At 44.4% G+C, this 22,453-nt stretch overlaps 1 protein-coding gene across 2 annotated transcripts in view; it reads right to left on the reverse strand.

Moving 5' to 3' along the window:
• The window catches only part of LOC144829517 (lysosome-associated membrane glycoprotein 2-like), a 327,120-nt gene that overhangs the window by 299,780 nt on the left and 4,887 nt on the right, over positions 1–22,453 (reverse strand). For both annotated transcript variants that reach the window (XM_078688732.1, XM_078688733.1), the window contains exon 2: positions 15,707–15,920. In XM_078688732.1, coding sequence (XP_078544858.1) covers positions 15,707–15,920 — 214 coding nt within the window. The remainder of the gene's footprint in view (positions 1–15,706; positions 15,921–22,453) is intronic.

The raw sequence follows: 22,453 nt of genomic DNA on the forward strand, positions 1-22,453 counted from the left end.
TAAGCACATTAAGCCCACACGGATGTTGGTGCGGAATTTAAAGAAAAATGCACAACAGAGGGCATCTTAGCGATGCCCCTGAAAAACCGACATCTGCAGCCCCTTTCTGGAGGCCCTGCCCCCCCCCCCCTCCCTCCCTCGACCGGAGCTGGTAAGAACAGAGGCCTGAAGACACCCCTGCACCAGACATCCCACAGCCTAGGGTGGCCCAACAGACTGTGTCCCAGCATCCCCACTTAACTCTCCAACCAGAGGTCACCTATAGAAGATCTTAGTCCCGAGCCTGCAGTGTTTGTTGCAAACCGGAGAATCCCCATTGAAATCAACTGGGCACCCCATGCCAAAACAGCACCCTGCCCCCAGCGGTCGCTGCGGGTGTACTTTGGGTGCTAACCCGGATCCCCATTTGCCCTGAGCCGAACACCAGGAGCTTTGCTCCCACAATCTTGTGGCCAGCTCGTGAGCAGCCACCAACCAGAGGCCTCCTATCCCCCATTGGATAACATCGGCCTCACTTTGCACCCAGCGGCCGTAATGCCACTGAAGGTGCTTTCAGAATGCATCCTTTGCCCTGGGGAAACCCTGGTTCTCTCCCCAGAAAACCAACCCTCAAACCCAAGTACTTACCTTGAAACCGATAACTTAATTTCCTCCCATAGGACTGCATTCTTGTGAAAAGTGTGGAGTTGGTTTGTATGAGAACTTGAAAATGTGCATACAACTAAAAACTGCTTTACTTCCCTTTGCTCTAGGAAATGTCCCAGTGTGATATCTAGGCAAATCACACAGTAGAAAAAGTAATCTACTAACCGTAATCTAACCGTAATTGCCTCTGAATTGAAAGTATTTACAAACCTGTAACAAACATTTTAATTCAGCTTGCTTGTATGGTTCAACCTGCCTTAAAAAGTACCATTTACACTTACCTGTACCAGGCTTGCTTGGTTCTAGAAAATAAATATAACTAGATACTTTTATACTAACAAATTTGTCTCCATTCAGTGTTTGAGTGCAAGACATAATTTGCTCCCTGAGTGTGTATAACAAATGCTTAACATGACCTTCAGAAGGAGGGGACAGGCAGAAGAAACCAGTTTCATTACACCCCTGCCCTCTGGTCCCAGCAAAAGTAATTTGCAGATGAGCCATGCAGGAGGCTGGTTTAGCTAGCTCTTGCCGCTCTGCTGAGACTTCAACCATATTGAATTTGGGGGGGGGGGGGGGGGGGAGAAACGTGTTTTCTGGGAAACCACTGTGCCACACTATGGAGGAAATGGTCATGCTCTGGGGTGTTGCCCTGTACCTCATTGGACAAGAGTGCCCCCCTGTGGGACCCCAGAGCATACTGAATAAGTGTCAGAGGGGCAGTGCCTCTAAGATCTGCTGCTTGAAACCGAAGGAAGAGGGGTCCATGCTGTAAGTTTGGTTTGCACCAACCAGGCCCTGCACTCCTGCACAATCTGGAACTACATCCCTGTCGATCCAACCTGCTTCAAAAGGACTAAAGATAAAGAATACTCCCTGCAAGCTACAGGTACACAGAGCTCATCTGGACCATCACTACCGAGAATCCCAAGCCTGGAGTACTACCAGTGAATTTCTAAGGGGTATGTCCAAGTGGATTGTGGCAATTGAAGTACCAAACATTCAGGGACCATCTTGGAGCTTCCAGATCCTTGGGAGTAAATTTGATACATTGGACTCCCCAAAGAACTTGAAGAAGTTCCAAAACTCTGGAGCAACTTTGAAAACAGCTCCATAAGTGGGCCAACTAAACCTGGCCAGGCAAGCCGGAGACACTAAACCTAGAGCCGGCCTGCCCTCCATGTTCATCCTGCTGAAGTGCTCCGGAGGTCCTACTTCCAATTTGATCCGGAGTTGGTCAAAAGCCCAGCAGGTGCACCCCCACTGAATCCAACATGGTGAAGAGAATCGAGGGAACCTGGGAGGAAAAATCTCAATAAAAGTTTCTAAATCCAAACGTAGAAAAAGTGACCAGGACGAACCGTGAGAGTCAAACTGCCCACCTTCAACAGCGAGCCTGCCTGGATCTTTGGTTTGGTCAAATGGATAGCTCCAGAGGTCTGACTTCCATAGGTCAGACTCGGAGCTCATTGAAGGGCAAGCCGGCAAACACTCGCAGAATCCCTACTAGGCCAAGAGCTCTGAGGGATCCTAGGAATTGACTTTTCTGGAGCTTTTCTAGGACAGATGGTTAAAACTTTGACAGAGGCCTACCACGAAGGGCAGGGGTCCATCGCAGTAAGCCTGAAACTTTGACTTTGTCCCGCTATAACGTGACCATATTTCACAATAGGCACTATAGGTTTCTATGTGCTATATAATACTAAATCATTAAAAAATTCTTAAGTCCAGTTCCCTACATTGGATTTTTTAATGTTGGTGTCATTTTACAGGTAAAAATATATTTTATTTTCACAAATTGGTTTTGGATTTTTGTGCCTTAATTATTTACTGAATTGGTGTTTTTAAGTGCTTTACATAACAGTCTTGGAAGTTACAAGACGTGGGTCCTGAGCTCACTGTGCCACTGGATTCAAGCTATCCTGGCTGATATGGGGCAGAAACACCGAAACCGGTCCTAGGATGCTTGTTTCCGGTCCAGGGAGGACCTGGCTTGGCAGTTCGTGCTGGACTGATCCCATGAGGGACAGGGTCAAGACAGGTTAGCATATGGCCAGGTCTAAACTGGGGTGGCATGGGGAGGAAAAGAATAATGGATTTAACCCAGATCTCTTGACTGTGGGTGAATATTTTGATTTTGCATTCCGCCCATCAATTGTATGTCTTTTGCAATCTCTGAAGTCAAGCCTGCCTGCTCTCAGCCAAGCTACCAAGGGTTGAGCATGAGAATTTTCTTAGACTTGTACTGAGCCCAATATTTTTAGTAGCCTTATTGCCAGTGGCAGATATACCACTACTAATAATCCACTTTCCAATAATGCATTGTAGCGCTTTCCACACCTCCCCATCCCCAGAATCAGGGGTATAATTGATTGAGTGAAAAAGTGTGAGCAACAGAAGAGTATGAATGAGAGTGAATCGGGTAGTAAGAGCGAGTGCAAACGAGAAACTGAGTGCAAGGAAGAAGGACAAGTGAATGCAAAGAGAATGAGCGAGGACAAAATGAGCCCAAGTGAATGTGAAAGACGTTTAGTAAGTGAGCAGGGTAAGAATGTGTTGAACAATTAGAGTCTGCCATGCGCTCTGGTATATTGAAGGTAATTCTAGTCTTATACTGGCACCCATGGCACAATACTGGCACACTGGAGAATCTTTTTGTTATAAAAGGCTCCTATAGCAAAACATCTGTACTATTTACTAGAGAGAATATTTGGATTATGGACACCTGTGCAAGAATGTTGGTTGTGGCACACTTGGCAATAATGTTAGCAGCATGCACATTGGCGATAATTATGGCCATGGGAAAGGACAACTGTGGCACTTGAACGGACAACCATGACAAAATGGTGGCCTGACATACTAGAGGTAATTTTTGTTTTAAGAACCAGTCGTGGTATATGTATAGAATCAACAGCAAAATTCAGACATGGGCATATTTTATGTAATTTCTTGCATAGGGAACACCTACATCATATGAAGGACATACGACAAAATGCTTACCCTGACACAATGGAGGTAATGTTTCATACAAGGGGGGGGGGGGGAACCCATTACAAATGAAATTAAGCTGGAGGATCAACTGCTACAAAGTGTCAGGTGCTGGCCAATTACAGACACCTGCACTTCCTCCCCAGTGTGCCTGTGTTAGCCAAGGGAGAGGTAAAAGGAAGCACATTGGTGCGAAACACCAGAAGCTCTTTTACTATACAGTGTTTTAGCTCAGGCTGCTCAGAAAAAGCTTCCTGGGCACACATGCATATGGGGGTGGGAAGGGGGTTACAGCTAAAGTGAAAGTAAAAGCTGGTTGCCCACCTCATTTTACTTTCATTGCATCCGTGGTCAGGGGCATATCTCAGGCCCCAAGCCTAGATTGCCGTGGGATGGGTATCGCTGGAAAGGGGTGAAAATCCACTTTCCAATGGCATACCTGTCAAGTGGATCTAAGCTTGGGGTATGTCACAGGAGTGTGTCTCCCCAGACGGGTCCACACACACACTATACATGAGGGATTTAGGGAGAGGCCCCTTAAAGAAGGGCTTGTGCTCCCCCCACCACCACCACCTCCAAATTCAAGTCTCTGTCTCTACCTCTCCTGGATGAAATGGGAGTGATTACCCACAATATGCCCACCTGAGGGGGCAGAACCCCCACTAGACAACAGGGAGATGTTAAAAGAGAAAAAAAAGAAAAAAAGTATAGGGCGGTTGGGCACTGCCCTCATTGTGCAATTATCCACCTGGAGGATGTTTGTGGGGAGCGGGTTTGAGGGAGTAGTGTGGAGAGGGAGGAGATTACCAACTACACACCAGGTAATTCAAAATGGCACCAAAGAAATAAGAGTAGTAGGTGGCCTCCATTGGCATTAAGCTATTCCTGCCACAGGAGGGGTTATTGTTTTTCTAACCCTCGCCCTCCCTCCCCCCCCTCCCCTCCCACTAGACACCAGGGATTTGGTAATTGAGGCAAACGGTGCGGGTGTTTCACTCTGGCTCAAACCCGCCTCCATAAAGGACAAACCAGTCTGTCTGCTCTCCAGGGAAAGAGAAGGGATTTGCCCCCAATTTACCCCTGTGGGTAAAAAGTCCACTGTATGGCAGAAATATATAGAATATATATTTTTTTCAAATAAATTAATGGAGTGGGACTGGTCCATCCTGGCATCAAGCCCCCATCTTCACCCCTAAAGCCTCAATCTTTCTGCTCCCCTGTGGACTAAAACATCCAATGGTAAGGGAGAGGACGAGGGCTGTTTTTAACTTATGGGCCAGGAGGGAAGGGCTGAATACCAACATCGTCCCACTTACTATACTGAAAGACAGCACTTTTTGGGCATGAGTGGACAGCACCCTGGAAAGTCTACCAAACCCAGGCATTTCTGAAAACTGGACACCCAGGGGAGTTCAGGGTAATGTGCTTCGTGTGGATCCTACATTATTCTCTAGCCCACAATGTCCTGCAAACTATGCCTAAAAACAAGCCTTATTCTTGCACTCTGTGACAATGTTTTGGAAAGTACAGGGATCCATAAAGTTCCATCGACCTGTTCCTCCACTTGCTCCGATAAAAATGTTACAGTACTTGTTGGGCTGGGCTTACTCCCTGCACCAAGAACGGATCAAACCAGGGTCAATAGTAGTCCTCTCAAGGGACTCCAATTGACCCATTCTTCTACTAATGAGAGCCACACTGAAGTCCCCGTGGTGTATAATTTCCAAAAAGGTACAGGTTTGCTAGTTAGTAAGGGCTAATCTAGGGACCAAAACTCACTACTACAGAAACTGCATTTTCAGTGGAAAAACGTGATGTGTCCATGTTGCGTTTTAGGCTGCTTGCTGTACCAGGCACTAAGCATACCCACACAAATGAGGTACAATTTTTAATAGGGAGACGTGAGAACACAGAACACTAGAACACTTAATCACCAATTTGATTTCTATACATTTGTGCCTTATAAAATGCAAGTCAGTGTGTAAAAAAATAGATTTCGAAAAATGCTCTGAATCCAATGATCCCATGCGTGCACACAGATTGAGATGTACAAATTACCAAGGCTCCTAAACAAGATATCTGCTGCCCATTTCAGAAATAAATAGGTTTCCTTGATACGCATTTTCCACTATACATTTTATCAAATGAATGGATCTATATTATACTCTGTATACAATGAAAAACCATTGTAAGGTGCAACTCGAGGGTTGGCTCGGAGCACATCGGGTTCTTGGACAATGTACAAAACCTATAAATTCCTGCAACCCAAAGGGTCTACGGATGACTCTGTATTCTGCTTTTGTAAATCGCCCAGCAAGAGAAAAATCAGAGATGAACGCTGTCAAAAAATTTCAATATGCAGTTCTTTTCTTGGCCCCTCCATGGAAATCCACAAACCCTGGGAAGCCTTAAAATTCCCTGGATATTGGGAGAAAAAAATAAAATAAAAATAAGGACGCAAATTTAGCATGGGTACCTTATGTGGAACATCCCACAGCAAAAACAAAAAAAACTCATTTTGGGTGGAAAAGCCTCGGTTAAGGAATTGAAATGCACGATTTCACCTCATTTTTTTGCTGTAATCTTCAATAGTATTATATCTCAGCTTCATTTGGTGCACTCATTCGCTACAATTCAGAGCAAGTATTAGGGGCCCACCAAGATCACAGTCCTGGTCAGCAAGCTAGTATAGGTGGTATCAAAAATGAACATTGGTGGTATACCAATAATGGAACTTCAACTTTATCAATTATCGCAATATACTCAGTGTTAAAAGGTAATGCAAAACTTCCTGGGACGATTCTGGGGTCATAATGGCCAAAGGATGAGCAATGCCACTTTTGCTTAATTGACGTCACTGCATCTACAGAAACGGGAATAGCAACAAACGACACTGATGGGAGAGAAAGGAAGAAGGAAAGGTAGGAGCAGGGAATTTGCAAGACTGTTTATTTAGGTGTTCGGGCAGTCAGCGGATACAGAGCAGCATCCTCTTTTATACCGTTTATTCCAGGGTCACAAAATTGCAGAGTCAATCTGCTACCTATAGTCACTTCACTCTCACAGGTTAGAGAGGATGAGCAATAAAGGCCTACTACAGAAGGTTTGAAACAGATTCAATTGGACAATAACTAGCACTCAATACCAGCAGTCACAGTGGACCAATGCGGGAGTATGTGGCACCTATGTTAGTTTTGTTATTAGTCGGTTAGTGACAAAACTAAAAAAAAAATTTTTAAAAATATTCATTTCTCATTTTAAAAGGGGGAAGGAGCTGATTAGTAGGCGCAAGGCTTCTGGTGCTTTGCCATGGACCAACCGTTATTAATTGCTTGATTATTTTCGGCACTCTGGTTCTTTTATAAAGGTCATTATGATCAATGTCAGCCTAGAAATCTTGGTTCGGATCTACTCAGATGTTGTGAAGTGTTTGGGTCCAAAGGACACAGAGTCACAGCAACTACAGGTGTCATTTGATTTCAGCGATGGGTGCGCCATGAACATTGCAATTGGCAACAAACAGGAATGGAGACGCCCAATTACTGGCCTCGCATTGGCCAGGGATTCACCTATCGAATGGCAGGGTGAGATGGATAGAAAAGTGAGATAGAAAAGTGGTACCCCAAAAGTGTATATCTGAAAAAATCAGCTTAAATAGGTTACCTCGCTCCAGTCAAGGGACTGGCCTAGGTTTTGAAGTGTGAAACTTGAGCCAAAAATCAACATTATGTACACGATCTACTCACAAATGGTTCTCTGGGCAGGGGTAGCCTATTTTATACACACCAGGGGTCATTTGTGTAACACCAGGAGGCTCAATGGAACATTGTGCTAACCACTGAACAGCCTGAGGGTGCCAGGAGCCATTAGGTCTCCTAACGACAATGCCTGGTAAAAAGAAGTGTATTGGAGATGTTTTATTGTCTTCAACATTGAGGGGGGGGGGGGTGGAGACGACGACTACAGTGTCATCCTCATGTACATTTAGGAAACCTTTACTATGCATGAAGTCTGTCGTCACACCCTCTGCATGATCAAAATATCTCGGAGATGGTCTTGGAAATGTTTGTACCAATTACCATGCTTGTACAGTTTGAGTAATCCTAAGCTGAAGTCCTGCCTAACCTTATCATTTGTCTGCAGACTGTTGTCATCAAGGACTGTAGTGGGTGCATGGAAATTGTCACTGCGGTAGAGTAATGGCCCCCATAGAACAGGAACCTTTAGGACGCTAGTTGGAGCTGGACCAATATTTCCACCTGTCCCATTAAACATTTTGATGTATTGGATCAAGTTTGGTCCATAATTATGTTCTGAATTCCTTTGTACTGGACCACTTATTTGATACTATGTAACCAGGGTATTGTCCACTGTGTAGCTTAGACTTTTTGTAAAGGTCTTCCTTGAGATTAGATTGTTCCTGTGACCTGGAGGAAACACCAAACGTGCAGTCATTTTACTGACAGCAGGTCACTGTCCCAGTAAGGGATTAGCTTGCAGAATGGTGGTGGAAGCATACCATATCTTCCTGGAGATAAATTCACTTCTAGAAGGTTGGGTCCAGGCCCTCAGCAAGCAGGCCTTTCCTCCTCTCTTTAGGTCACAAAAGAAAGCAACATTTGCAGGCTTCCCACAGGTTCAGTCTGCTGTTAGGTAATAATCCCAGAGCTCTTCAGCTACTGGTCTGTTGTCCTCCTCAACTATTAGGTAATGCAAGTGTCCTCTGTGTTCAAATGACCCACCAGGTATATGACACCAATATATATTAGGACATCCTAAACAAAGTACTACACCCAATCCCATTCCCTATATACCTACATCTAACAAGAGACATCTTTGTATAAAGTACACTAGCTATTGCTGTATCAAACACACCCTTGCCATGAACAGACATTTCAACCACGCGGCCCTCACCCTCCTGGACCTGTCAGCCGCCTTCAACATGGACTGCCACCACACACACCTCCACGACGCCGGGATCCAACAGAAAGCCCTGGATTGGACCACCTCCTTCCTCTCCAACAGAACACAGAGCGTCCGCCTCCCCCCCCCTTCTGCTCCAAGGCCGAGATCTGCGGCGTACCCCAGGGCTCATCCCTCAGCCCAACGCTGTTCAACAGCTACATGGCACCGCTCGCCCACGTCGCCCAACTGCATGACCGCAACATCATCTCTTATGCCGATGACACCCAGCTGATACTCTCCCTCAGAAAGGAGGCCCACACCGCCAAAACCAACCTCCACGAAGGAATGAAGGACGTTGCCGAATGGATGAGGAACAGCTGGCTGAAGCTGATCTCCGACAAGACTGAGGTCCTCATCCTCTGATCCACCCCCTCGGCCTGGAACGACTTGTGGTGGCCGACCGCACTGGGAACAGCTCCAACACCCACCGACCACAAACACAACCTAGGGGTCATCCTAGACTCCACCCTTTCCATGACTAAACAGGTCAACGCCATCTCTTCCGCCTGCTTCAACACCCTCTGCAAGATCTACAAGTGGATCCCCACCGAGACGAGAAGAACAGTCACCCAGGCCCTCGTCCGCAGTGTGCTGGACTATGGAAACGCCCTCTACGCAGGAGCCTCAGCCACACTCCTGAAACGTCTCCAACGCATCCAAAACGCCACTGCATGCCTGATCGTCGACATCCCTCACCGGAGCCACACCACAGCAGAGACCTGCACTGGCTCCCCATCAAAAGGATAACCTTCAAGCTCCAAACCCACACACACACAAGGCACTACACAACACCGGACCAGCGTACCTCAGACGACTGCTTCTACACCCCCACCCGCCAGCTCCGCCGACCTCGCCACAGTCCCCCGCAGCCGAAGAACGATCTCCGGTGGAAGATAGTTCTCCCACCTCGCCGCCAAGACCTGGAACACGCTCCCCACTCACCAGAAGACTCCACAAGACCTGGCTTTTCGAGCAGTAGCAGCACTCCCCAGCGCCTCGAGACACTCACAGGTAAGTAGTGCACTTTATAAATTATATGATTGATTCAAAAGCTAGACTGTTGCATAAAATAAGAACTCACAGGATATAGATAAACAAGGTTTGTCATTCTTCAAAGCGGGAGAAAGGGTGAGTGGGGGGGGGGGGGGGGGTGGAGTGCCTTCATAACCACAAGCACTAAATAGAATACCAAGATACCAAACCATCACAACAAACGCAGTGGAAGAGGCAAAAGGAAAAAAAAAAAACGTTTGCAGATGAGTTTCTCAAGGAGGCTTGCCCTACCTGGGCATCTGCTCCAGTCAGAATAAAGTAAAAAGTGTCTTGTAAAGGACTCTACAGAACTTCAGGTGGCTGCTCTTTTGATTTACTCGAAAGCATTACATTTGCTCTCTCATAGGAAGGTCATAGAAAAAGTAATTAGCTGATGCCTTGCAGATCACCTAGCCAACCACCAGCTCCTCTATACCACACAATTAGGCTTCAGACCTAAACACTGTCACAGACAGCCCTCATCACAGCAATAGAAAACCTCCAGAAGATCCTCCACAGAGAAACCGCAGCACTCAACCTACTCAACCACTCTGCAGTCTCCCATCCTAATCAGACAACTTCACAAGGCTGGCATCGAAGGACCTACCCGCAAATGGATCTGCACCTTCCTTACCAGAAGACTGGCAATACACATGGCACCACACTCTTCAGAATCTCACTTATTTGAGGCGTTCCACAACCCTCTTCAACATAAGCATGACACCTGCAAAGGATTGAGATTCTCGCTAGCGATAGTGCGTTATCGAAAATCCACATACCATAAAGTAGGACAGAAGAAACTATGTAGAAATTGACTACTTGGAAGTGCCCAGATCCGTGTGGAAAGGACCATAGTTCACAGAGAACTCAGCCAGAAAAGTAAGATTCTGAAAGAACATAGGCTAGGTAATAGTTTGATTTACATGATCATCAGAAATCAACTTGCAGGGGGAATATTAAAGTGTGACTAGTTTAATAATGACCACTTTGTCATTATGAAACTAGGTTTTCATGTGAGCACAACGCATATCTGTCAATAACTCTGCACGTAGATTTTGACGCTGCGAGGAAAAACTTTCCATGTAAGATGCAAGAAGGAAACCTGTGGGAGAATCAGCCTCAATACATTCTTAACAGAAAGCAGCAGAAATAAGTATCCAATCCTTTTTCAAGAGCAAGTAGACAACTCATTTAAGCTTTTCCAGATGTCAAGCGGTCTAAATCTGAAAAAATAGCAATTGCGAACATTATTCCAACCCAATTTGTCCTTTGTGATAGATCTCCACTCCTTCATGAAAATGTAAGTGCTCCCATTAAGGATGGAAGTGCTTGCAGCCAGCTCTGATGACTTGGTTGACCATAATTATGCCTTTGTTGATTATTTCCATGAAATAATCACAGGTTTACCTAGGCAAGTCAGTTGAAAACTATTGGAGGAAGTCCAAGAGACACCTAGTGCACCTGTCTAGAAGGGCTGTGACACTTTATGTTTTCATTGTCGTTGCAGATGTGCTGTACACTTTTCTGAACTATTAATCAAACTTTTTACTATCTTTGGCTGGAGGGACAGTGGATGGCAGGGCAGTGGCATGATTTCTTTCGGCAAATACAACCACAAAACAAAGTGGAGGATCCATCTTGGGGAATTAAGGATTATCAGATGCCTGCATTTTTTTCTTAAGTGTTGATGAATATGGTGTACAAAATGCTTTGTGGTCTCAGAGAACAGGACCTGAAAAAGATCTTGAATATTAATTTTGTGAAAAGTTTCAATACAATCACTACTGAGGTGGCTGTTTCTGGCAATGGAATATTGAGCTTATTTGCACCCCAATGAGAACCTAGTGAAAAGGGTGGATATCAACAGAGGAGATTCTTGCAGAAGAATCTGTCAAAGTTGGAAATACCTTCCAGTCCAAGTTGTGAAACCAGACCTTTGGGAAGATGAATGCGATCTCCATGACATCTACAAGAACACCTGTAAGAGGAAATCAGCTTGGAACTACAAGTGATGCGTAACCTTGACCTGTAGCACGAGTTAGAACGAGGTGGTGGGCACAGAGACAGCTGAAAATACAGATAATTTAATAGTGTAGAGGGATAGCATTGGGATTCCTTCTAACCACCTCTCCCAGAAGTGGGAGCAAGCAGAGTTCTGTCCGAGCTGACCCTACTGCGCTTTATAAATCTGCTACATACATATATAGCATCCCTGGTCTCTTTCCACTCATTCCAAACATTGCTGTGCTTCTGTGGACAACCCCAGGAATTGTAGACTGATAGACCACACCCTGCAGGTAGTTCATGTCAGATTTAAATTATATATATATATATATTTTTTTTTTTATTATTAAAGAAACGAGTGGCATTACAAATATCAGGTGTCCCACTATAAAATACAGTACCAGAGTAGATGAGGGGCTGTAGCTTCGCATACAATCGGTTATAAAGGAACATACGACGCCATCATAATTACGCATTTGGTACGCATACGAAGAAGGATCGACAACTTGTAGGCGATCTAGAACGAGTACCATCCACGAGGCCCACCCAGAAGGATACAGGAGAATCAGAGCAAGTGTGGACACCTATACAAATAAAAATCAGTGAAGGATAAACAGCCCGCCTCCCGAAGGGAGAAAAAGGAAAGAAAAAAGGGACCATAGAACAAAACAAAGGCAAAATAATAACCCCCCCAACCCCCCACCCTGCACCCCTGCAATGGCTACGGCCTCCCCCACTAGCAGCGTGCCTGTTGCCCAGAAACTTGCCCTAAAAGAAGGAAAGTAGCTAAGGAGGAGAATTAAAACACTCCCGGTCTCCCTAACCCCCCCGCCAGAAGCGACCACCCCGAAACATATCCAATACAATATGAGGCAAAGTAATCAAACCGGGTGAGTACAGGAAACACCACCAAACTCCCGGTACGTTTTAGGTCACAATCCAGGCATCAGATCAAAATTTTATATCAAGCCCTAATAGTCAGATTCAACCCTGGCCAGTACGGTTCTTTATGAGAGCCCTTATCACCTAAACCACAATCACAATGGAGAAATCAGTTAAATTATCATTCTTGAATATGAAATATTGAAAGTTTACCATGAGGACCCTACACTCAAATTGGGGGGGGGGGGGCGCAAAGAGTAGAATACTTTGTCTGTCACATCATGTGGATTACGTTTGTACATGTCCAGAGTTTTAAACTACTAGAATAAGCCAGTTTGAATTGGTGCTGCAGTTCAGAGGAAGACAGCAGAACCCCTCTGGGCTCCAATGGTCACCTATTTTTGAGATACCTTTCAAAACCCACCTGCAAAATCCACAGTTTCCAGGTGGAGTCTCATGGGTGTTTATGGTAGGAATCTGCCCCCACTACCCTGTCACTTTAGTGGCTTTCTGACAAATATTAAACATTGCCGTTGAGGAGAGTTGTGTTTTGATGTAGGTCGACCGCCATACAGTGCATTCAAGTAACCCAGTAACCCCTGGTGACAGCACGCAACATGAGCGGTCGTTGATGGGGACCGTCACTTACAGTGATCATCTGAGATGCCCAGTAATACATCAAGTCCGGTAGGGATACCCCCCCCTTTCCACTCCTCCTCGTTAGTATCCTGAGTGCAAACCTAGAAACCCCCCCCCTCCCCCGACAGGAGTGTTCTAGTTTCTGTATCGGCCCCTGGCATGGAAGCTATAGAGTACCTCACATGGTGTGTTTTCTAGCACATACGAACTTGGGGCGAGCAATCTATGTACAATGGGGGAAGAAAAGACCCAAGAACCAAAATGGGAGCTTTCATCAGTGGTAATCAAGTCGATATTCATTGAGTATTCTACTCCCGTTATGCCGCTTGAATCATTTAAGTTGGTGGCGATTTGGATACAGAGGTATCTAAACCCTGTTAGTGTCCATTGTATAGGACATTCCCAAGTGTTGGGAATAAAATTTAAAAGTGCAAACAATAACTCTTTGTGAGCTTGGTTATCTGACAGTCAACTAAAGGCCCAACAAGAGGATAATTTATGAAGAATGTTGAATAATTGAGTATATTTAAATGTCCCAAAAGGTAAACAAGGAGATGGACAGAGCACTGAAACTTTTCAGACACTCATCCACCAGTCACAGATCTGGGTTAATTCCATCATCGTTATTTTGCTCACTTCGCCACCCCAGTTGGGACCCAGCCAAATGCAAATCGGTCTGGACCCTGTGCCTCATTGGAACAGTCCAGCACGAACTGCCAAACCAGATCTTACCAGAACTGGAAACAAGCATTCTGGGACCGGTTTCGGGGTAACACCCCTCATCAACTGAACTGGCGAAGTGAGCTAAAGAACGATGATGAATTCAACCCAGGTCTGTGACTAGGGGTGAGCGTCTGAAAAGTTCAAGCGCTCCGTCCATTATCTCCTTGTGTTTGCTTTGTCAAAAAAGGTAACTTCTAGATTCAATCATACATTGCAATTAAATGGAGCTTATAGAATTATACATGAAAATGTTATTTATGATCAAAGTCACGATTAAAAAATGAACATGGTGTACATAGCATGCAAAACCTCATGTCTGAAAGGAGTCTATTGAAAAAAATCCAGACCGGGAATACATTTATGACAAGTCAACTCTTTTCTAAAGGAATCAGTCCTTTGTGAAGAACAGACGATTCACAGATCTAGCCCAAAAACAAAATTAAAAATTGCTTATAGAAAAGTGGAAGCCCCGTCGACCTTTTAGTCGAAAACCTACTTAGTACGAGAGACCATCATCAGGACTATTTTGGCTAAAGGAGTCATTTTTTGGCCCACTGTCATCACATATTTTCGAACATTTGAGCTCAATTAATTATTATATCATTGTAAAATTATACATGACTTGGGGAACCGATTTGAAGATTCCTTAGTAGGATTTAAAGAATAAATCAAAAAAAGAGTAACAGCTCAAATGCTCATTCCCGGCAAAAGCTCTTGGGACATTAAATATAATCAATTAGTCAACGTTCTCCGGGTTGTCAGAGAGGCAGCAGACCTCAGTTTTGAGAGTCTTTAAGGAGTCTGTGTTCTTCTAAGCCTCGAGATTGCCCTAGCTTTTCTTGGGGCATGTGCCTAAAGGCATATTTCTCAAGTCTGTTGGCCTGGACTAGCTTATGGCTTTATCTGGGACCACAGTGACATGAAGAAAGCCCACACACTACCAAGCGAGTCCAAAGCCTTGGCAGGCCATAGCACACTCCCTTGCCTCCAGACTGCAAGCAGCTTCATATGGTGGGCAGACTTCCCACAGGAGTCCGCAGAGGCAGCAAACTTGTGTTTTTAGCCTGAGAGGTGAGGGAATGGGCCAGTCTTGACCCTAGTCTGATGCAAACAGTTCAGCGTGAACTATCATGCCAGGTCCTGAACTGGAATACAAGCAACCCAGGACTGGTTTCGCTCTGGTAAGGGCTCAGACAGGAAAAGCTTGGTTACAGTAACAGTGTGCACGTAACCCACGTTCGTCATACCGGTCCCACTTAGGGTGGCACACTAAAGTATACAACGGTGTGCAAAACAATGGATTAGAAGGAGTCTTGAGGGATTACCAGTGGCTGATATTTGCTCAAGCAGACATTGTAAATATTTATTTAAACAGAGGGAGTGACCTATGGATCATAAAATCCAGCATCTCCATTGTGGACACAAGGGTAGAACAAGACCGAAGTACCTCTGGAGCAGATGTACACTCCGTGCTGAGGCCAAGTTCTATGTGAGACCATGGGGTGCGATCACTGATAATTACAGAGATATGCAACCAAATGGTATTTTATCATTCGAAGGGATAACACAAAATATGTTTATACATTAGCTAGGTGTTATCCATTTATCTATCCTTCACAAACCTACAACTCAAGAGTAGGATTTACTATGAAACAAGGGTGGATCAGCAATACAGCCTGACATTCATTATAAATACATTTCCAAGTCATGAAGTCTGTTCAGAGTACATGCAAATAAGTATGATGATTGAATGCATAAAGCAATTCCCCCAGAAACAATTAAAATACAAGAGAAACGTTAAAACATTCGAAATAACTGGATGAATTACCGTTTGGCTTGCCATCAGGAAACAGCTCAGCATCAGTAGTGTTGTATGTGAAGGTAATCACGTTTCCCTCGTAACTGGAGTTACTTCGTGTAAAATTTAAGCTCCATGTGTGACCACGGCCCAAATCTACAAAGAGTAGCGGGGCAAGGGTAGCAGTTCCACATCTGCTTCCATTATGTTTCACTTCACTGGGACTCACAAGAGTTGCATTATTCTGCAATGAAAACACATTTTATTGAAGTCAGGTAACGAATGGCAATGAAATACAATTACCTGTCAATTTAACTAAAAACACCAGATCTTTGCTGGTATCCATAGAATACAGTTCCGCTGTGTTTTTGGTAACTGGAAACAGGCTATAAAAAAAAAATCCAGGACTACCGGCAATTTCCTCAATATCAATTAATCTGGCTAATTTTTTGCTGTGTGTCATTTGCAAGTTATTTTAGAACAGCGGTCTTCAATCTGTGAGGCACGACCCCTAGGGGCGCCGTGGAGCCTGGGAAGGGGGTCGCGCATTTCCAGGCCTCACTTCTGCCAGGAATACAAAATGTGCTTTTCCTTTTGGACAAAGACAATGGCCCAGACCTTTCATTCCAATCATTAAAATGCTCTAGCTGAAGTCAAATGGAGTCTCATGTCCTGTTAAAGGAAGAGGCCTGGTAAAACAATCCTTCAAGTAAGCCTTCATGACAGGGTGCCTGCATGACATGCAAATGTTATGCTAGGAGTTAATCTGCAAATGTAAAGGGTGCTTGGGAGTGTTCAATTGCTTGAATCACTACAGGTATTGTGATGGAAGGATGTGTTTTTTTTGCATCGTGGTAGAATGAGTTAACTGGGCTATGAAGCGTATGCTTTTAACCAGAACTGTATTTACACAGGGCTTAGTACCCCTGGGGAGGTGTTGAAGGGACAAGTATGTAGAAAAAAAAAAGTGCATTACTTATGTTCTTATATTACTCAAATCTACATTTTGGAAGCTCCATTTTATTCTAAAACTATTTGCACAGTTTGTAGCAGTCTACATTATAATGTGTGTAATGAAAGTATATAATAACGACTTGCACATTCACTGTGCTTTGTCACAGGCTGGGACCTCCGATTTAAAAATACACAAGTCGCTATTCTCCACTACGCCAATCAAATTTAATTCTGTGCCTATCTGGTTACACACAGACTCTGCAGTGTATTAAATATTAGAGGTTTGATAATGTACTACAGTGCATTTCCCATTGAATACATTTATCTTTCATTTAAGCTACCCATTTTATAAGCCTGATTGATATAACTCAAAAGCTGTTTGCCAGGATTATTCTAGACCACCTTCAGTCCTGGATGGGCGAGAGCGAGACTCCGTGCATATCAGGGAGGCTTCCGTAAAAACATCTCTACTATTGACCAAATCTTCAGGCTCCAATTATTATATTGGAAGACTGACAATAGAGGGTGGCAGCCTCTATTTGATCTTTGTGGATCTTAAATCAGCGTTCAATTTGGCACCTCGTCACAAACTTTGGGTAGTTTTGGAGGAACTGGCCATTTCACTCTATCTGCTCACCCTGATTAAGCGATTGCACACTGGAAATTTTGCTCATGTTAGATACGGGGAATTGACTTCACACGTCCCAGTGAATCGGGGGATAAGGCAGGGGTGTGTCTTGGCCCCCACATTCTTCTGTCTCTATATTAATGCTCTGGTGGAACAACTAAACAAAGTCGTCAACATTGATGCCCCAAAGCTTGCCTGTGACGAGGTGCCAGCAATGTTTGCGGACGACACCTTGTTACTTTCCAAATCGCCCATGGGTATCCAAAGAATGAGACTCCTTTTCTATATTCTGGAATGAAACGGGGCTAGAGATTAATACTTCAAAAACCAAGTATATGGTATTTAATCCTAGTAAAACTTCTCTCCCTAACCCCACCCTAAATGGTACCCTGCTGGAGAGGGTGGTAGTCTTTGACTACCAGGGTATTACGCTGACGAAAACCTTTGGGTGGGGTCTGCATCAAGAAAAGGCAGGCCTGAGGCTAGCACAGATGACCGGGGGCCTGACAAAACTATATAGGAATGTAACATCAAGACAACTGGGCTCGTTGACGGAGATTTATAAAGTTCAAATCAGGAGCGCAATTATGTATGAGGCATAACTTTGGGGACACAGCACTGTAGGTGCACTGGTCAGATCCGAGAATAAGTTTGAGACAACTAGAGTCTACCACCAAGTACTCCTCTCACCCCCCCCTACGCATGAAACTTGGCCTCCGACCCATAAATGAGGAAATTTAGTGGAGACCTTTGTCCTTTTGGCGTAGATTATGGGCGTCTCCTGAACTAGCAGCTTAACAGTCAGAAGTCAAGGCGATTCTGAGCTCCCAGGGTTGTGTAAATTATCCTGATTCGCACATTTGAAAGATCTGTGCTTTAGACTAGGCCGGATAAACCTATGGACCCACCCCGAGGAAGCGTCCGACCATTTCACGCCTTGAGCTAGTTAAATCTTAGACTTTAGACTGGGTGAACGCCAAGGGAGTTTAAAATCTGGCTGTTTAACTCCAGATTTTTTTTAACTTCAAAGACCAGTATTTGAGGCTCTGGAGGACGTCTATCCACACATGGCAAGGACACTATGCCCAATTTAGGTGGGGTTGCCTGCCAGTCCATGCATTTACAAACAAATGGACAAATGCCTCCCCAGCCGGCTGTCCTGCCTGCGAGAGTCAGAAAGAGACCCTTACACACGTTTTCTTCTGCTGTCCAGGTTACAATGTACCTCGAAGGTATTGGCTCCTACCAATATGCAGGAATATGGGGTTCAGACAGATACAGGAGGCTTTTATGCGAACTGGAATGCACCCAGATTGTTTTTGCTGTGTCCAGTTTCCCCTACTCCATGTGGCTCATGCGTCGCAAGTTTTTAAATTCCTCCAATGCATGCTAAATATACCCTTTTCGTTTTCCACTGCTTTGATCCTATTAGATCATGAATATACAGTTTTAAATATCAATATTTTTAACTTGTCATGAAATTTGGATGCATCTCCCCCCTACCCCTTTACCCTCCCCCCCCCCCCACACCCTGCTACTCTCCATTTATCTCTCCTTCCTATGCTGTTTAAATGTTTTGCAGACAAGACCTTGCAATTTGTCTGATGCCCGGTGGAGCTACCCGATGGCTAAAGAGGAGCTTGGCCGTGGACTTTCCCCTAGGCCGTCACCTACCCAGCCGGACTTGGGGCAGACTTTCCTTTGTCTCGCTGTAGTTTCTCCCTCCTACCCCTTCACTCTACCCACTTACCCTTCTAAGCTCCATTTTTCTAGATTCTTTAAATCTTTTACTAGTAACTGATGTAACCGGTTACCTGAAGTAACTTTGTGGAACCTCATGTAAAGCGCTCTGATACCTCGGGTCTAGCCAGCGCTACATAAAACACATGAAATAAAAAAAAAAAAAATATGTAGCTACCTGATGGTTAAAGACCTAAAAAAACGAACAAAATGTGAGGGCGATTCATGAGAGGCTTGCAATGCCGGAGCGTCACTTTTTTTTTTTAAGCTTTGGGGGAACAAGGGTTCCCCCACGCTGGGTGGCGGTATATGAGACAGCCACCCTGCATGGCCTCAGATATGTAGTAAGACAAAGCAGCGCAAGTCGCTGCGTTGCCTTACACTATGTCAAGTAGGCATTCCGTAAACTTTGCAGTGGGTGTTGCCACGCAACATCCATTGATTTTGACGCTGCCCCAGATTTGTAAAACCATGTAAACCTGGGGCAGCGCCAAAACCTTACGCCTCCTCACAGCAGGAGTAACGAGTTGAAGTGTTTATTTCTCCTTGTTGTTCCTCTATGCGTGCTGCATTCTGCAGCACACATAGAAAGAGGAAAGCCCCTCTCAGGCTTCTATTTTTGTAGAAAGGTGCTCCTTCCCACAAAAAAAGACAAACAATGCTGCCTATGTTGGCGTTAGGCAACAATTTGTGCGTCTGCCCTATGCCAATGCCTCGTAAATGAGGCCCTTTGTTTTAGCCACGCCCCCACGCTCACTGACCTTTGGCTTGCTAAACACCGTTTAATTTATTTCCCCGATGTAAAAATGATTTGCGGTGTCAAATGGGGGCGTTTACGGTTGTCGATAGTTGTCAATGATGAGGAGGACCAAGTTGTATAAATTTGTAAGGAGGGGGTCCTTGCATTTAAAATAGTTTGACACGGGAGATTACAGCCTCAACAAGTTTGAAGACCTCTGTTCTACTTCCATTTAGAAAAAAAGAAAAAAAAAAAAAACACATTCTAAACAAATCCACTTTTGGTCTAAATACAAACAACTTCATTCCCTCTGGTGCATTAAAAGTCTTTTCATGAACATTCACCACTAATCAGCCAAAGTGTTCTGCCCCATTCATAAGGCGACTCCTTAAGGGCTGACACATTTAATTAGGTCCATAGAACACATTCACACACTATAGAGATCTAAATGGCATTCACATAAAATACAGTCCTACCACGGAGGGTTTGTCATCTAATAAGAAATTAATCATCCACAATGAACAGTGACATACAGATTTATTTGCAGTCTCATACGGTGTGAACCCGAAACAGAGGGGTATCAGAGCATAACAGATCCACACATTAAGATACAATGCATCGTTAATGAACAGTGCTTGAGTCTTGATTTTATACTTCAATACGTTCCATCAGAAAGTGGTTTCATAACCAGGCAATTAGGTCAGAAAGTATTGTGGTTATGGTTTTTAGTTCCTTTTTGAAGGAGATACGAGGGGATTGTACCGATGGTAGTTGTGATGCAGTTCCAGATTCTAGGGGCGCCGCCAGAGATGGATTGAACATGTACAGAAACACACACACTAGCCACTGTCCAATTGTAGTTAGATCACAGCTTCTATAGGAAGAGCATATTTGTTTTGCTAACAACTCTGGCACTGGCTGACAAATCTTCACAAAACTTTCCAAAAAACTAAAAAGGTCACCCCAGTTCCTTCCTTGGAAGGATTAGGGCGCTACATCAAGCAGGGGCTGGGGGTTCCAAAACCTCGTTTTCCATTTTAATACCCAGGGAAACTTTTGGGAAGCGATTTAGAGGGGGGAAATTAATATTGCGGGTACTGAAATACTCCTGTGGGGCACAGCATGGCTCTTCTATGAGATAGCAAAGTACGTCCTCAGGAGTTGTATCGCAGGACCATGCAAGTTTCACAGGGTGAAGCTTGCACTGCCCAGCAGTACCCAGGAATCGACACTGACTGCGGTACTGAGGGAGTACCACAAAATTATATATATCTGTGGAGGGTGGGGAAGGTCGTCAGGGGAAGTTTGGTGGGGTGCATGGACAGACCTGAAGTAACACCCTATGCTCTACCGCCTGCAGCAGGGGGGTTGGCCGCAGGGCATACCTAGAGGCCAGACCCTACAGTCAAACCCTTGCTGCGCACTGCTGAATGCCGACTGCAGCAGGGAATTACCCACCCCTGAGGGGTTGGATCCAGAGCCTGGACAAAAACCCAGCCCTGTGGGCAACTCAGTGCTGCGAAGGGCCAAAAGCTGTGCTCAGTGGGAGAATTGGCTTGGTTAATAAACAAATCCTCAGATACACAATGAAGAAAAAAAAAGTAAACTGACAGTTGGTGTTTTTCTAACACCTAATGTTTAAAACTCAAACACCATCGAGTCTCACGAGTTAAAGCTCACCGAGCGAACTAACTTGCACCCCTGCCTTGTTCTGCTTATAACCTCACATGGCATTATAGAGTAAAACAGGGATTAAATCACTCATGACACGATAAATTAAAACATGACTATATCAATCATGATATCTTAAGTTACATCATTGGCATCACTGATTACACGATAAATTAAAACTTTGACTAGATCACCGACATCGTAAATGACACCACACAATTGTGACAATTTTGTGTTTACCCCAATGGAATTACCCATTTAAAGACTTCACATGACACACAATTTTAACTCAGGAGTGAAAAGTACACAATTTACACTTTTGTGAGGCCCCATGGACAACCCTCGGTAGTCGAGTAAAATACACTGCATAATGGGTAATGCAATGGGCAGAATGGCATACTGTGAGGTAAATGACGACTAAGTGGGATACCCCATCATCATAGCCAATTCTACAATGCATTAAAAGAATGCCCACACCTTTTAAATGTTTTCGCTACAGAGAACGCGTCCATATCACTGTATTGCAACTATTTAACACGGGCACGTGGCCAAACATCCATCGACAGGCTAAAGCTACAGTCGACAATAGATCATCTTTCTCAAAGATTTTTTGGGAACACATGCCGACTTTAAGCCACAACCTACATTCAATATAAACTCCACAATCTACGAGGTGTGCTCAGTCTTTCCCTTGTTTAACTACTTCAACCTCAAACTTTAGTAATTTGTAAACTGTGAACCATACAACTTTCAACAAGCATAACTGTAATAATCCAGGAAACAGGTAAGAATTCAAGAAGTTTTATTCAGCAGCACAGCATCATGTAGGCAGCTTCAAAGTAAAGGTACAACTGACTCAAGGATGCAGAATGCATCACCAGGAAAGTTCTGAGAACCAGAACACAATGAACTAGGTCTCATGCCATTAAAGGGGAAGTAATAAAAGGTAATAAATATAATGTAGGATGTAACAATAACCATTGCCTCCACTATTTCTATGCTAGGGATACCTATGTATACTCAGTACAACTCAGTTATGAGGTTG

Source organism: Lissotriton helveticus, chromosome 4_1 (genome assembly GCF_964261635.1).
Source record: "Lissotriton helveticus chromosome 4_1, aLisHel1.1, whole genome shotgun sequence".
Lineage (NCBI taxonomy): Eukaryota > Metazoa > Chordata > Amphibia > Caudata > Salamandridae > Lissotriton > Lissotriton helveticus.